The following is a 17,507-nucleotide window of genomic DNA, read 5'->3' on the forward strand; positions in this document are numbered from 1 at the left end:
GGATGGATGGCCAATAAAGATGGTACCATTGACGCTTAAAATCATGCTTAACCAGACTCCTCTTCTTGGCCGATTCGTGGTAAGGTCTGGTGTGTATCGTATGGTACGGTAACTTGGTAACAAATCACATGTACGTAACTTGGTACATGTCTCCGAGTCGGTCTCTGTCGTCACCTTCCAGTTGTGTGTACCTGAATGACAAGGACAAGTGGACGTTGCTGTTTCTCGGCCTTGCGGCTCGGGCTATCGCAAAGAACACGTTGAACGTTTCGCGTCGTTCAAGGGCTGAATCGGCCGAGCTGGAGACACAGGGTGGGAATTCTTGGGGAAGCGGAGTCGAAAATCTTTTTTTTTTCTGTTGCTCTCATGACAGCCCTGGAGCCCTGACCGGAGTCCCACCTTCCACTTCCAACTGCCGCCAAGTTCCGTCCAAGACCGCCAAGCTTTCCGACCTGCAGTCTGTGGGTGCGCCAAGAAATAATCCACTATTGCAACTGTCACAATGGAAAGCGCGACCCCACAAAGTTAACGTTAAATTCAGCACTTGTGATTTCCACTGAATTGTCGAGGGGTACTTCCACGGAGAGAATCACTGACAACCGCAACGACCACAACACGAGACCGGGGCACGCGGATCAACATATGACAAAACAAGTCGTGCGAGACAGACACAAAGTGAAATCCACTGACGATTTCTCCAAACTCTCTGACATTGGCCGACAACGGACAAGACATTTTCCAGTGGAGACCACGCGGTCGGGAAACGGTGTACGAGTATCCGACAATTGTATTTCTCTCAAACTGGCGGACGTGTGCAACATGGACCTGCCCTGGGGCGCCGTGTAAGTGTAGAGATTTGCTTCAAACTCTTCTATCTTCAGTGGATTCATAAATCCCCGAATATTCCGCACGTATTCCACGGGTATTCCACGGGTACCTCGATGGTCTTGTGGTCCCGTATCACTTTCGCTTCATCGGTTCCCGACATTCCACTTGCCGTCGTCGTCTCCCAACTTCCAAACACACGGCCGAAGAAGAAGAAAAGGGTCAGTTCCCAAGAGATTGTGGCCGGGAATCTGCATTGTTCGCTACACCACCACAACAAAGTGGCAGATTACGTGATGATAAGATAAAAAAAAAAAAGGGGGGGGCCACTACCCTCACCACCACCACTGGCCGGACGAAACGGATGCATTCCCGTGGGAAAAAAACAGCAATGGGCAATCGCGAAACCAGTCACGAGTTGTCCCACCGAGCTTGTTCCGGAGCAACGCCAAGCCCGTCTCGACTTCCTCGACCCCCAGATTTCAAAAGAGCACATTGCGTGGTTGGCGAAGCGGATTCGACGGGATGGACACCAGATGGACACCCGATGGAGCCAAGATGGAGCACTCTAACACCACCAAGAAAATGCCCAGTCCGAGCTATCCCAGGAGGCGTTGTTGCAAGCGTTGTTGCAAGCGTCGCAGAAAAATAAGCTTGAATTTGGGATGATATTTCCATGTCAATTCCGCGGGTGCAGGGGTCCGCTTGGTTGCACTCCAGGACGCCACTTTTTCTGGCTTCTTGTGTGTTCTCTGCTCCCGCTCGAAAAGGGCACCTTCTCCCAACTACTTGTTCTCTTGCTTTGACCCCAGGATTTTCCGTCACCTGTCATTCACCATCGCAGTGCCTTTTTTTGCTGTTCGTTCTGCACACACCCCTCCCCTTGCATCCCGTCTTGTTCAACCGAAGATCACTTTCGCAAAGCCAAGGCCATAAGCTCCGGCCAAGCAGGCCAAGCATTAGCTGTGCTCCTTGGACTTCTTGGCCTTTGTGGGAGTGCGCCAATGTTAGTTCTGCAAAGCAAAGTCTCCGCTCGAATTCGGCTTTGAAAAAGCGAGATGGATTGATTGATTGTTTATCAAATCAATACCTAACAAGAACCAACAGGAACAAACGGACAAACTGGCCCTCCATGTGAACATCCACTTTCCGTCTCTTGTCAGCTCGTTGGGAAATTGATGATGCTGCGGCCAAGCCAACACCGTTCACGTTGGTTATCTCTATTGCCGATTGCGTGACTGACGTCGCCGTTTGACACGGAGCTCGTTGGTGGACGATATACATACCATACTATACACCATACATCTTACACGGCATACCTGCTACAAGGCAGTACCACAGCATCAAGGGAATAAGCATACCGACATGGTTGAGGGTGATAGCTGTGCGATGCCACCAACGACGCAAAGTCAAAGGGTGCAGTCGGTGGTGGCTGGCCTAATTAACTTGACGTGCTTGAATGCAAGCAAGATCGATAACCTCTTTTCTAGGTTACCAAAGCCAACAATCAACCAACCAACAATCCATAAAAACTACCAACAGCCCCTCCGGTTATTCATTTATTGCGCCTTGTGTACCATCATCCTGTTTCTATCCATCCGTCGTCTACTAATCTGTCCCATTCACCCACACATACCTGTACACAGCATACGGCATGTAAAGTGAATGCCTGCTGCGAGGCGCTGACGGGAGATCACCAACTGCTCCCACCGCAGGGCACAGGACACAGGGAGCGGGTGAACAAGCGTCAAAAATGCGGGCTGCAGAGCGGATGTACCAGTAGTGTACTGCCGGCCCAAACATGTACCTATGTACAAATGTGGTGTAGCTTTCAAAACCAGCCAAAGACGACGAGTTAAAATACCGACATGACCCCTGATTGATGTTTGGTAATAAGCTTACAATAGACAGCTCATTCATTCAGCGGAGGGAAGCATAGAAGGAAGGCTTGTTAGCGACTGGTGTTCTGTTGGAAATGGAAATACACATACAGTACATTATTGCCAACTGAACTGCCTGTTTTTGGATAGCGTTGGTTTTATTTTATTACACTAGGGTGAGGCTGTGAGGGTGCTAACTTAAGGTAGTTCTAACTTTTGGGTTAGGTCCATGGCCCGGGATACGAGGAGACGGAAATTAGTTGCTGGTGGTTGATGTAATAGTTTGGTAAGTAACTGAAATATTGGAATCCGTTGTCTGGATTGTGTTAGTAATGGGAATGGCCTCAAACCTCAAACTGATGTTTCTTTCCTTCTATTCATTTTTGTTTGATATGGATGAGCCGGGGGAAGTTCCATCGTGAGCTCCCCTCTGGTAGAACTAACAGAGGTCCAGCCGCGTTTGCTTCAAGTCGTGGTGGTCAGCGAGCAATACTTGTCAGGCTACAGGGCTTCGCTTCAGCGAATGGCAGGCGCTGATGAACAGCTTAACCTAAACGGATGGAAGGGGAAGCCATGAGTATGGGCCCACTTTCAGCCGCCACCCCCATCCATCCATCCCATCATCTCCAACCGCAACTCAATCGTCAACTTTAATTTTCTAAAAAGAGCTTGCGTCAACCTCAATACGCAAACGCGAAGCGAACATGCATCCGACCCCTAGGTAAAGTAGGTATTGAAGCAGCAGAGCATCGCAGGTCGCTTTCTGCAGAAATGTCATATGCCCGTACAATGCACTAGACCGGTAATCTTGGCAGTCACAGACCGCCCGGGTTCGTCCCATGTATCAAAATTACCACGATACATACAGTAATACGTACATTCACGCGCGCCCGCCTTGCATCCGTGCTCAAGATACCGGTAGTCTACATGTGCTCCAACAAACAGAAACAGAACCTTGGAAGAAAGCTTGCTTTGACTTTTGGCCACCAACAGTCACCAACAACCAACACAGGGCAATTGAAAGGGAACTCGAAAACCCCAGACCACCCCAGATTCATCTCCCATCAATACCGGCGTAGCTCCCTGGCCAAAAAGGTACTTTCAGAGATACACTATCTTACCGTGCCTTCCTCCCTCGGTACCTCCCACATTCCGAGACACATGCGCCATTGGCTGGCGTCGTCATCGACCTGCAGCCGATCCCCCAACGAGCCGCCAAGTCCCCTCGACAGTTGCGAGCTAAAATCTCTTATTTCCACTTTCAACACTTGGCTTTTTCTTTGGCAACTGGGGACTGGCCCCAACTGAGAAGAGCCAACGCAACTAACAAACTGTCCGAGCCTCCGGCTGAACCGAACGATACATACTTACAAGTCAGTTGGTTGTCCACTGCGACCGGCAGCGGAAGGGAGAAAGAAAGTCACTGGAACCTTCGTTTTCCTGGAACTGTGAAAGACGAGCAGCTGCTAAATCCAACACCAACCAACGGCCACTCAGCCGCCGCTTTCGCCATCGACAACAATCTGACAGTCACCGAGTGAAGGGTCAGTACACGTACAAGGAAATCTTATTCCTTCTGCGCCAGTCTCCTTTCCTCTTCTCGCTTTTTCCTTTCCATCCTAGCTGGAAATCCCCACATCGCCAATCTCGAGTCGCTTCTTCTTCTTCAACCAGAAACCCACGCCACGTTTATTTGGTGGTGGTGACATTTATTGTGTCTCGGCGCAAAACAGTACCATCACACTACCACCGTTGAACCATACGACTTGGCTCATTTGGAAAGTTTCCGAGGGTTTCAGGATACTTGAAGTTTTCCCATGACTCGCCGGCCCCAAAAGGCATTCGGGAAAAGGGAACATCAAGTGGAGGCCACTTATCAGCAACCTCGGGATCACTACATATCTCGATACATTACCTTTATCACAACAGTTTCGCTGCTCAGTAGGTACCAGAGTTCTTTTCCTCGATCCTACCCCATCACACCTCCATTTCAAGTCCGAGTCTCATCCGAGGGGCTATTCCCGTCAGACTGCCCTACAATGACAAGGCTCTTCACACATCACAGCCACGACATGACCATAGCGGGACAGGCACCTGTAAATCCAAACAGAGTTGCCTTCACTTGAACACATGTTACTCGCAAGCTCAACATAGGGTGGTCAGTGTCATGTCCTCACTGTTCGGTCCTGCAGGTGCTACGGAGTACATGGTCCACACTCCCTCCAGGGATGGCCATCTGAGCTTGTCATGCGGAACCCCGTGGAGGTGATAATGCCTTACGCCTCGACGGTCAAACGCTCAAGCTCACAACTGCCACCACACACACCACTGCACTGGATTTAAGCTTCTTTCCACTCGCGACATAAAATTAACACTCGAAGCGAAAAGGCTGACCTGTTTTTACGATTCGCCAAGAACAGGCATCCTGTCCCCACCCCCGAGGGTGTCGAATCGTCACAGACTAAAGATTACCATTACCATAGCTATTACAAGACGATACACTCGCAGAACTCGCCAAACAGCCGCCTCGACTCCCGGGATTACCACGCTGGGATCGATCCCCACAGCCAAGATTTCCGGTGGACCTAGAGAGTTGCCGCCCAAGACCAACATCCCCATCTTCTATTATTCGACGCTGGGGCCTAAAATCCGGATCCTGGCTGGACGAAACTTAATTTGTCCGATATCCGTTTGTTGCCGCGGTGGAGCTTGCAGCGTATTAGCACATCCAAAAGTGACGCTTGCTCGCTTTAAATATCAACAGGCTCCCACCACCGCTATCCACCCTGACAACATATTCCGGAACCTAGGCAGATCACATTAAACCGCCGCGTCGCCCAAAATGTCGCGCCACCATCCGAATATGTCCATGGAAACCTATTACGGGAGCGTCCGCACAACCGCCGACGCCATCAAGCTGTTCGAGGCCTGTCGAGTAGGCACTCTGCCCCGAGTACAACGCCGACTATCCGAGAAAGAGCGGCAGGCCATCCGACCGGGCTCGGTCTTCGTCTGGGATGAGAGGGAAGCCGGCATGCGGAGATGGACCGATGGAAAGTCATGGAGCGCCAGTCGTGTATCCGGGAGCTTCCTCACGTACCGGGAAATGGAAGGAAAGAGGGCAGGATTCGGCGGCAGGAGGAACGCAGGGAGGACTCCAGACTCGGCCCGCGCTAGTGACGAGGACCGGGGTTCGGACGATCACCACGAAGGCTACAGGTACAAGGCCGATGGACTCATGAAGCAGTCATTCAGCATCACGACCTCTCACGGCCAACACCTCCACCTTATCTCCTATTATGCCCGGGATGGCCGGGGCCCAGCCAACTTGCCCGATCCGTCGAGTGACCCAGCGCTCAGGCACGTTTCCATCCCCAAGGGCATCTACCCCGAGTCCAGTGTTAGCGAAACTTCGGTCCCGGTGACGACGAGAGGTCCGTTGCAGCGACACTCGCCCTATTCGCATTCAAGGAACGCTCCGCCACCGTATCATCAGCCCTATGACCCCAACGTTCATGGTCCTCCGCCCGGCCCTGGCTATTGGGGACCCATCTCTCCGGTCGCGACGCCTCCTTACAACGGGCATCCCGTTCCGTATCCCCCAGGACCGCCATATCACCCCGACGGCCTTCCTCCGCACGCGCCACCACACTATGCTCACCACCCTCAACACTTCTCTCCTCCTCAGCACCACATGGCTGCCTTGCCCCCTCCGCCTGCCGGTAAGCCCGGCATCCAGCTCCCGCAACCGCAGCCGTATCCGCATCAACACGCCGTTCAAGCCCCCTATCCGCCGCCGTTACCGCAACCGCCATCGGCTTACCACTACCAACACCCACATCAACAACTACCTTATCACCACCAACACGGCCCACCCCATCCGAGCCAACAACAACCCATGCATCACCACCAAGGCCCGCCACCTCCTCACCATCATCAGGGGCATCTCCCCTCCCCACAACTACCATCCGACGCTCAACACCCTCAACACCCCGAGCAGCAGCAACAACACCCACAACAACCACAACACCCGCCGAGAACCGCCCCCATCGACTCACCAAAGTCCCAACAACTAATGGCCGCCGCCCGCGAGACACTCAATCTTGACTCCCGTCTAGCCCACGGTGGCCCGCTTCCCGCTCCGCAACAGTCAAACGGAAACGGAAGCACGCCCTTCTCCGGATCAGGAGCCGTATCTACGCCTCCTCTACCGGCTACTTCTTTGAACGGCGCGAACGGCGTATCATCACCTCGTCATCACCAGCATCAGCAGCAGCAGGATTTGAAGCCCGTGCTGTCGCCACTGAGCTTACATCCCCCGTTGGCCGCGCCACAGCCAAATGGCGTGAACGGTCACATCAAGGGACCCAAAAGTCCCATTTCTGCGAGCACCAGACCTAGTTTGTCAGCGATCTTGCTTCCGCCACCGAATGGTGTCAAGACAGAACCGTTGTCGAACGGCGCTACGCCTGTCAGCGCCAATGGAGTGCGCAGTCCGCTTGGGTCGCCTAATGGGTTGGGACCTCACGGTCATACGCTGGGAACTGGGCTGGCTGCGGCGCCGGATAACAAGGCTGTTGAAGCGCTAAGGGCTTTGAATAGGAATTTGTGCACTTAGCTGGTGGACGGTGGCGTGGTGTCCACAGGGGGCAGGTCAAGAAAGTCGTGGATGGTGTGTGTGAATGAGTGAGTGATAAGTGAGTGGTGAACCCAACTCACTTGGGGAGAAAGGGAAAGGGTAAAGGGTCAAGGGTCTGGAGTTTGTCCGTGTCACATCCTTTCTTTTGTTTTTCCATTATCCATCCATCAGATCATCATCAGGTCAAGATCGGGCCGGGTCGGTCTCGGCCATCATCGTCTTCAGGTTTTCTTTTTTTTTTTTCTACATTTCCGCCTCCATTTGTTCATTTCATTTCATCATGAATTATCTGTTTGATGATCAAAAGGTGTTTTAAAGGTCAAGGGTCAAGGGTCAAGGGTCAAGGGTCAGGCAGGGGCACAGGGAAGGCGTTCATCGGACACAGGGCAATAGCATTTACGCTTTTCGCAAAATAATGGAGTTCTATGGCTACTACTGCTTGCTTTTTTTGCTTTTTGCTTAGTTTGGATTTGGTCAGTTGGTCTGGTCTGGTTTAGTTCAAAGAGAGGAGAGAGACACGGGATGGATCGCGGTCAACATATGACTGGGAAATGAGAGGAAAGGAAAGGAAAGGAAAGGGAAGCATGGGGGGTAGGGCCCGAGACTAAGGAGACGGACGGGGTGGTGGGCAAAGTGATGGATATACCACTTCAACTTTTCAAGGTTATAGTCGAAGGCGCGGAAGAACGAACAAAAGAAATCAAGTGGTAGTTACTCATCCATCAATGAATAGCATCAACGTCCGTCTCAAAAATATTAGTGCCGACCAGTCTGAGTGATAGTGATCAGTACTCATTAGTGAACCTACCTACCACGTTTGCATCTTCCGGTTTCTTTTCTTTTTTTTTCTTTGTGGCATTCTGTTCATTGCGAGTAAATATGATGCTAGCGCTGGCGGTGATGGAAGCTGAGCGGGAAGGAGGAGTGAGGAGGCAAAGAGACAGAGCTATTGAGGTTGGTCCGGTTGAGGAAGGAAGGAAGGGTTAGACGGACCGGGCTGTTCCTGCTCCTCTAATCATGGGATAAATTTGGTAAGTACTGTAAGTCTAGACTAGTCGGGTGTCAAAGAGAGAATAGGCAAGGGAGTCGCGGTGCGAGAGCGTCGGAGCGGTAGAGTTTGCTATTGGAATCGCAATATCGCACAATGACAGGATTGACAGGACGTGGATTCTGAAAGATGTGGATTCCTGATGGTTGTTGGAAGCTAGGTAGGTGGTAGTGGGAAACGGGAGTAATTACTTGGGGGTTGTGGTGCGGTTCGGTTGGCGGGACCTTTCTTCAACCCGTTCTCATTAAGTAGGGGATAAAAATATTATGGGACAGCGAAATACTCTGGGACAGTCTGAACAACAAGGCACACACCAAGAAATCTATTAGTGCTTGTTGTCCCATAATATTTATCCCCCTCTTTTATGAGAGGGGGTTGAGGAAAGGTCCCGCCAACCGAACCGCACCCCAGCCCCCAAGTACAGGCAAAGGCACATTGAGGAAGGACATAAGTAAGAGAAGGCCTACTGATGAGTTGAATTGATTGCCACGCTGGATGCTAGCTCAGAAGAAGGCGCTTCGTCCAGGGATGAAAACTGGGAAGGAAGAACAATAAGAGGAGGGGGAGGAAGAAGCTGCCCCGACTTGGATTCGGGAAAAGAAAGGAAACTAGACTAAGATGTTTGGCATGTTCTCTTCGGGTTGGCCTAGGAACCTAAGTATTCTAGGACTTAGTGAGGGCACCAAAGGGGATTCGGCTAGGTTGGAGCGGGAGGGAGATGCAGATCCAGACAAGGACGGGGACAGTGACGGGGACAGTGACGGCGACAGACGACTCAGTGGCAAGTTGAGCGTGGACGGAGACCATTTGCTGAAATAGCTTAATAAGTACAGCGGTCAAATGTTATTTCAACAACCAATCACAAGGGCGTGTGGCTCAGTTGGTAGAGCGTTCGCTTAGCATACTCATCTGTATGCGAAAGGTCCTGGGTTCGATTCCCAGCTCGTCCAAATCTTTTTACCTTTTTTCCCTTTATCTCACTCCTTTTCTTTTTTTTTTTCCACATTTCCAGCTTTTCTTTTCTGTTGTGGCCATTCAATATTCTTTTGTCTTCCTTTGAGTATGTCTTTTTTTTGCGTAGACGACGGAGGGGAAAGTGGTGTTGCTTGAAGGCAATATCGTGTTGGAAAAAAAAAATTGAATTTTGCCATACATGCTCAACAGGGGAAAAAGGGTACCAGTCGGAGAGAAGAAGCGTGGAAATTTCGGACTTCAGAAGAAAAGCAATGAGATTGCATACTCGTAACAATGTATCGGACATCCATCTGAAATCGGAGTCTCAGATAGAGAAGAATTGAGAGCTTGTGGCATAGAGGGAGGCCTGGAATTACATCTCGACGCCTGTTATGTAGATCTGTGGAGGGCCGAACTTGGTCATTGGTTAGGTAGGCAACAAGGATGATACACTTACATGTTGCTCAAATCATCATTCCTGTTGAATCTGGTCGAGCACCTATTAGGTTCCTCGAGTGTTGGAGAAGTCAGGCACCGTGGCCGTGTGTCATTGCCCATCGATTGGGGAGTGAGACCACGACGAAATGTTGACCGCACCAAATAAGTCAAACACGCTGACAGCAAAAGTCCAGCTACGAACAGGCGAAGCACTTGCCAATCTTTCTTGAGTCTAAATAACCATACGCAGCTCGTTGGGATGTCAGAAACCTCATGATGGACGAGCGTCTGCGGAGTGGTTGCCCCCTCTTTGTAGACTTTCTCAAAAAAAAAAAAAAAAGAAAAAAAAAAAGAAGAGGAAGAGCGACTGAGTGATTGAGTTGGCTTAACAGTTCATCTGGGACTTGCAAGTTTACACAACTTTGACACAAGATAATGCTTGAAAGGATGATTAGTCAGGTGCCTTCGAGTCGATCCGATGTATCAAATGGGATAGGATAGGGATCTTCATGATACAAACACAGAAGGACCGTCATGGCCCATGACCATCAATCAGCCCATGATGATAGGGAAGCCATAATTTTAACAACACGGTAATGATGTGGGAGACTGTTATCAACTTCATGTTGGAACGGTCAAAATCTAGGTTACTACTACTTCAACCTGGATAGGTACTCAGATGGAGAGCTAACTGTACTGTGAAAAGCGACAAATATCTCACGGATTGACGATTCACGATACCTACTGTATCCGATGCGAAAGACGTGTGAGATCTCGCCAGGATTCATTCAACCTGTTCTCCCAAAAAGGAGGAGTCAAAAACGTGTCACAACCGTGAGAACAGAAAACAAGAACATGACAGGTAGGAGGTACCCAGGCAGGCCGTCGATAACCAACACGATCAAGACATTGCCCAAAAAAAGAGAAACAACGATATCACACAAAAAAGACCGCCAAAAAAATTGAAGACGTTGTTAAACATCGGGAATTGAGCCCGACGTGGGGGTCGAACCCACAACCTTGAGATTAAGAGTCTCACGCTCTACCGATTGAGCTAGCCGGGCAGCTGAATGAACGAGCTGCCATTTATTTGGTGATTGCCTTGTTCATTCCATCCTCTTGTATAGTCCTGGTCAAGGGTTGGTTGTTGAAAGAGTTTTTCATCTTACAACGGTTGTGTGGATCAATGCAGGCCGGGGATCGGTCGGTCAAGTTCGGTGTGTGCGGTGTGGATCACACGCGGCGCACGCGGTGTGGGCGGCAGGGTGGTAGGGATGGAATTTGGAAAAGTTCCACGGATGGAATGTTGAGTGAGTGGGAGTGACCTGAGTGGGTCTTCAATCCGTTGCGTTGCGGTGTGTAGTCTGGTCCGGGCCTGGCGTAGCCGCGTAGGGCTGCGTTGCCGTTGCGGCAGAAACAGAGCAGGGCAGCGGTTGGATCCGGCATTGCCTCAGCGAGCATCACATCCGGCAGGCAAGACCTTTAGTTTTGCATGCGGCAGCCCGACAGGCATTGACCGACGAGCATGCTGGCAGGCAAGGCGATCTCCGTCCCCGGGGGTCAAAGCTTCAACGCTCAAAAAGTCAAAATGGAACAAGCAAAAAGCTTGGCAAGGGGACAAGGTCAAAAAGGTGGGGTTTGATGACGCTGGCGGCTGGGCCGTGGTGCGCGGGCGGGCGGTCAGTTGAGGAATGGGGCAGTTTGGGGTTCGGACGCAACCCAAGGTGGACTGACACACTGGACCTTTCATTTTGCTTACACAGATAAGATAAAGAACATTGGGCCAATGACCGAATAGGGGTCCGCCTTGTTAGTGAGGGGACCTGGATGGGCAGCTAGCAAAGCAGCCCGCCAGGGCTCGGGCAGGCTAGCAAGGGCATAAGGTCAACGGCACCCGCACCGCACGTTCGTGAGGAAAGGGGATGGATGGATGTGGCCGGTCGGTGTCGCTCGGTTTTTCGCCAGGTTTTTGCTGTCTTTTGTTGGAATGACGGTAATTGTTAATTATGCTGGTGGTGATTTGGGAAATGAATGAATCCGAACAACAATTCGGGATTGATATGAATGCATGTCATCTGTGCAATTCGTGCAGTAGGGAGCCTCCATGTGTGATGTAGTGTGTAAGTGAGTTTGGTGATGTTAGGTGCAGCCTCAGGTCGGTTTGGAAGATGACGCGACGACGGTAGATTATTCAGCCCGTAATGCTCGCAATCCAGGACTGATAACCAAATGAAAATGACACCGATACAAAGAGGCTATTGAGGCCAAGACGATGTGTGAGTTTTGTCGTTTGGAATTGTGTTGGGAGGTGTGTAGTGCATTTCATACTGGTGAATGTGCAGTTGCGTGATCGCACGACCTCCACGCATCGCGGCACCTCTTGACTTCAGACCAAGTTTGTGCAGTTGCAAGTAAGAATGAACATCCAAAAAGACTATTGACATAAAGCAGGGACTCACAGCAATGTTTCAATTGACTTTGGCCAAGTTCTGACAGGTTGTTGTGGTGTGATGACTCGAAATGCTTGACACTGGTCATTTCGTGGATAGCTTCACGATCGCGCGACGAACATCACGGGTGACTTCTACCACGATCGCAGATAACGCAACCCTCACAACTTCGATTGCAAAAAGAAACATGCAAAATGAGGCCAGATGGCATTTTGCAAATGATGATAGCAATTTAATTTACTCAAACAGGGGTTGGTGTTGTGCTGTTACGATTTTGGTGCAAAGTACCGGTTGCGACGAAGAGCATGACGAGATGCAAAAACGCGATTCCAAAAGCGACGGCCGCGAGGATGGAGCTCCTCCGACGTCATGACGTAAAGTGGCATTTTGCAGTCATTTCTTGCGCTAAAAAGCATATCAAAATCGGATGAAATAAAGGGTTAATCTCTCGCTCTTTGATTTCGGCCAGGCGGCAGAGCGAAGAAGCGAGAGAAGTCGAGGAAAGCGTTTTTCAAGTCGAGATGGGGGATCCGGGAGCTCTCGAAATCAGAGGTCAGAGTCGACGGCCGGCGATGGTGGGGTGCGCATGATTGACAACCAGAGGTACAAAGTGGATGACCTGTGGTTGGGCTAGCCAATCAGAAATCCACACGCCCTGCGAGTTTTTTGTTGCATCTGATTTAATTCGTCGCCCAAAGCGGGAAAGCGTCAAAACGGTGTGGCGGCCAGCAAAGGGCAGCTCGGGGTTCCAGTGAAGCACCCCAATGGCCTCCCAGAAACTGCCAGCGTTGCAGTCATCGAGAATTGGCATGCCATTTTGAAGAAGAAATGTGCCACGCCAGCTTCTGTTCCAAACTTCGTCATGGCCCCCCCTACCCTCTGGCATCTGCTTCAAACTCTTTTTCGTCGAGGGTGGTGCCGGCCATGTGGTGTCGGGTGAAATGAGGAGAAAGAATGCGCCAGTGCCAAGCTGTGAGGTGTCGCAAGCTGAGCGTTGAATTCGTCCGGTTGTGTCATAGGTAGTGCTGCTGCTGCAACGGTTCGGCATGAGACTGTTCTCTTGTTTCTATATGTAATGTTGTGTGAGTGTCTCCGATATCTGTCAGGTCAGCAGCAACTTAAGCGACTCGGCGTCGACTTCTTCTTTGAAGCAGGCCCGGATCTGGTACCATGTATCCATCCATTGGGATCTGATGGGTAAAGCAATCGGGCAGCTATCCGGGGACTTGGTTGAAACAATGGAGAGTAATATGCCGTCGAGTCAGGAACGTAGCCATGCAATGGTTCTGTTGGTTGACGTTGCTTTCCTGTTGAAGAAGAAAGACGAATGATGGGATGGGCGAGATACTGAAGAGAGATGGGACGGGAATGCGGGATTGATGGATTGATGCCCTGCGGCTTTCGGTTTGCCAGCCCAGCCAGCCAGCCATGCCGACTGATATGCGACATGCCATGCCACCTCACACACAGGCACACTGATAACCTGCAAGTTGACGAGGAAAGGTGACGGGCGGCAGAAGAAACATTTTTCTTTTTGGGCCAGTGAAATGGTGCCGTGTCCCACCTCAGATCATCCAATCCATCCGGACCAAGCTCCATCTGGAATGGGCATCCATCGACATCCGCACCCACATCTGGACCCTTGGGTTTCGAAAGAGGAGAAAGGGAAAGGGAAAAAAAGAACAAGTGGGATCAATGGGAGGACATGGGACAGCATCATCTCCAGCCGGGTCCATGGAAACGGGAAGACAAAGGGGGAGAGGAGGGGAGAGGAAGCGGAAGGGGAAGGGGAAGGGGAAGGGAAGGGGGAACCGAGAAAGGAGGGAAAGCTCATCAACAACCGAACCACAAGGCCAAGCTCACTCCAGTCCCGGATCGTCAAGTGACATGGAACCTGGAAACTCCTCTTTCCCCTTCGCCCCTGCGAGACAAGCGAAAAGGTCCGGAGCCCCAGCTTCCACATTTTTTGGGAAACAACGAGGGAACGAAATCGGGGCCACTGCCGGTTCTTTCGTTCTTTCACAGCGTGTGTTAGTGAGGTGCACGAGCCACATGTCCCCGGGAAATGGGCTGCGGCGACGCCAGGGTAGCGGCTTCCAGGAGGTCACAGAGGCCCCCCGGGTTGCAGGAGAGGTCAGGGAAGAATCAGCGAAATCACTCGGTCGCGCCAGGAGACCCCGCCTCCGTATATAAACACCCAATCTTCCCCCCTCGAGCGCGACAGCCCGCCCACCTTCTCGTCTTTTGTTTCTCTGTCCACGATCCAACCTCAACTTTGCTCACACCAAATCCAGCGTTTTTACATCGCTCAATCGTTGCCCTTTCATCCAGTCGCATTTTCAGCAAAATATCCTCAGCTTTTAGCCCTAAACAACCCCATCCATCACCATGCCTCCCAAGAAGACTTCCGAGACCAAGGCCGCCGATGCCTCTGCCGCCGCTCCTGCTGCTCCCGCCGCCGCTCCCACTTCTGCTCCCAAGACCAAGAGCCCCAGCACCCATGGTTCTTACCAGGTAAGCTTCATTAGATGAGACTAGGAATGCTCTTTTGCTAACATGTTAATAGGACATGATCACCGACGCCATTGTTGCGGTATTTACCCCCGTTCATTTCTGTCATGGCGTGTTGTGCGTGGGCGCTTCCGGTCGGTGAGCAAAATGAGACAGCTGCTCTCATGATGCACCCAACCAAGAGTCACCCACACCACTCACTGCCTATTTGCTATGCCTCAGTGATGCTGATTCCTTCTTTTTGTCATGCTGCAGCTCAAGGACCGTACTGGATCTAGGTATGTGGGAATTTTCTCCTCACTCTTCCCATTTTTCACCAGGGCTGTGCCAAGCCACACCGCAAAGTTTGCGGGCCCTTCCCACGGTCGCACCGATCGTCACTTTATGTTTTCATGATGCGATGAAGGACCACAGCATGTTACTAACACACAACACAGCCGTCAAGCCCTCAAGAAGTATGTCCGCGCCAACAACACCCTCGGCAACGTCACCGATAAGATGTTCGACTCTCTCTTCAACAAGGCCTTGAAGAACGGTGTCGACAAGGGTATCTTCGAGCAGCCCAAGGGTATGTCACCTCTCACCACATGAAGCATCCTCTTGTGTTACTCTTGCATGCTAACACTCAAGATAGGTCCTTCCGGTGGCACCAAGCTCGCTAAGAAGGTCGCTAAGCCTGCTCCCAAGAAGGCTGAGGCCAAGAAGGAGGGTGCTAAGAAGGAGACCAAGGAGAAGAAGCCCGCTGCTAAGAAGGAGGGCGCCGCCAAGAAGGAGACCAAGGAGAAGAAGGCTCCTGCTGCCAAGAAGGCCGCTGCCCCCAAGAAGGCTGCCGCTCCCAAGAAGGAAGCCAAGGAGAAGAAGGCCGCCGCCCCCAAGAAGAAGGCCGCTGCTCCTGCCGTTGCCGACAAGGAGACCGTCCTCACCAAGACCAAGTCCGGCCGTGTCGCCAAGAGCACCGCTAAGCCTGCCGCCGCCAAGAAGGCTGCTGCTCCCAAGAAGGCTTCCGCCAGCAAGAAGGCCGAGAAGGCCGAGCCTGCTGCTGAGAAGGCATAAACTCGTCCTCTGAGGATGAAGTTTCTGTCTCTTTTGCGCCTTGCTATCTTCTCATGATGTCTTTAGTCATTTTTTCACCACCACTTGCGACGTGACGGGTTTACTCGAAAGGCGTTTGGGGAATCATATTGCTTGGGAACACTATCAACATAAGGGGGGGTTCATTGGTCTACTAAACACGTTTTGCTCTTTTTCACAACATCGCCACAGCGCGCGGGGGGTAGCTTCTTGTTTCTGGCTTTCATGTATCTTGGATTCACACATCACTCATCGGGATTTGAGGAGGTTGGATCGTTTGTGCTGAAACACAACGGAGGGTTAGAAAGAGGCTGGCTGGTTTGGACTACACACCTATTGGATGATTGGGAAATGGGAAACGGGGGACCGGCGGCTTCGAGGGTGTCAAAGAAGCGAAGGACATACACACCAAAAGCCTTTTTTGAATACTGCATTGCATATATAATCCGCCTTGGAACGATACCACTTTTTATTTCAAAATACCCTGAGCAAGCGCTTTGCCCTTTTGATATTGATATGGTTACCTGGGCGGATTTTGCAGTGCGGTGCTAAAAAAGTGCGAGGATTTGGTTCGCGATGAATACGAAAGTTTGGAGCGAAGGACCTTGAAGCGATGATCTGGCGGTCTAGACATTGAAAACTTGCACTATATCTATACTATGCCACAAATCGGTTACCGTTTCGCTATAACCGATTGAATCTGCAAATTCCTTTTTTATGATGACATTGCAACAATTTTAGCGAGTTTTGTGGGGTGCGGTGTGAAACCGATTGCAAAAACGAAGAGTTGGCTGGAACGAGCACAACGGGGTCGGGCTGGCTGGTGGGCGGGGGGGGACGCGATGGTTGCTGCGGAGGCGCCGCCGCGCTTCGCTCGCTCCTCGCCTCCTCTGCTCAAGGGTTTGTTTTGTTTACAATTTGATGCCCTGACTTTTAGGCCGGCAAAACACAGCCACCAAAAAGCATGATACATGTGATTTAAGATAAGACAACTTTGAAACTGGCTATCATTTGGACAGACCACCAGTCCGGTCTAGTACACTGGCTTCTGTGATCAATAGCGGATGATAAGAGAGACAACCTAACTGAGCAGACCGTCCGGTCTCTTCACCCTCGTCTTACCAACATTGACCCAACCAAACTGTGCAAAAGTCTTTCGACGCTCCCTCTGAAAAGATATACAGAAGAAGGAACGTCGGGTCGCGGTAGGATTCAATTTGAAAGCTACAGACAGACCATACTAGGCATTCAAAGTGTAAACTGTGCCTCCCGCATGCGGTCAAAAGGATTCTTGCTCGAATCCGTCGGACAATGGCAAAGAACTGTCCGGGTTTCGAGGCCGGGTTCGAGGCCGGGTAAAAGAGAAAGAGGTGAAGAAAGGTGTTCACCGTTCGCTTCCACTTTGGCTTTGAGGTCATCGGTCAAGCCATGCAATGCAATGTCTCTTTAACCACTGAGCTATGTACTGAGCAGAGAGCAGAGAGCTTACCTAAACCCACTACCCAGAGGCACCGTTGTTACCTCACAGCGCAGATGCATGATGCGGTATGTACTGTAGCTATGATTAAGAAAAGCTATCGAAGATCTGACTGGTTGTATGCAGGTGGAAGAGCTTCGAGGTTTCAAGGTTTCAAGTTTCAAAACAACAATTAACGTCTCGGGTCTTCAGCGGGAGCCAACCATTTGATAGG

At 51.1% G+C, this 17,507-nt stretch overlaps 2 protein-coding genes and 2 non-coding genes across 4 annotated transcripts; 3 read left to right on the forward strand and 1 right to left on the reverse strand.

Moving 5' to 3' along the window:
• The first annotated feature begins 5,512 nt into the window (after window positions 1-5,512).
• Window positions 5,513-7,556, forward strand: SMAC4_05925 (uncharacterized protein). The gene has a single exon (XM_003345720.2). The coding sequence runs from the start codon at window positions 5,548-5,550 to the stop codon at window positions 7,321-7,323; it is 1,776 nt and encodes a 591-aa protein (XP_003345768.2). The 5' UTR covers window positions 5,513-5,547; the 3' UTR covers window positions 7,324-7,556.
• A 1,701-nt stretch (window positions 7,557-9,257) lies between these two features.
• On the forward strand, window positions 9,258-9,342 carry SMAC4_13914. Its single transcript is given in 2 exon segments — window positions 9,258-9,294; window positions 9,307-9,342. It is a non-coding gene; the product is annotated as a tRNA-Ala (tRNA).
• A 1,433-nt stretch (window positions 9,343-10,775) lies between these two features.
• On the reverse strand, window positions 10,776-10,848 carry SMAC4_13915. Its single transcript has one exon. It is a non-coding gene; the product is annotated as a tRNA-Lys (tRNA).
• Window positions 10,849-14,422: 3,574 nt separating this feature from the next.
• Window positions 14,423-16,533, forward strand: SMAC4_05926 (uncharacterized protein). The gene is made up of 5 exons (XM_024655711.2): window positions 14,423-14,748; window positions 14,801-14,827; window positions 15,001-15,023; window positions 15,183-15,313; window positions 15,380-16,533. The coding sequence occupies exons 1-5, from the start codon at window positions 14,623-14,625 to the stop codon at window positions 15,796-15,798; spliced, it is 726 nt and encodes a 241-aa protein (XP_024511555.1). The 5' UTR covers window positions 14,423-14,622; the 3' UTR covers window positions 15,799-16,533.
• The last annotated feature ends 974 nt before the right edge of the window (window positions 16,534-17,507 follow it).

This window comes from Sordaria macrospora, chromosome 6 (assembly GCF_033870435.1).
Source record: "Sordaria macrospora chromosome 6, complete sequence".
Lineage (NCBI taxonomy): Eukaryota > Fungi > Ascomycota > Sordariomycetes > Sordariales > Sordariaceae > Sordaria > Sordaria macrospora.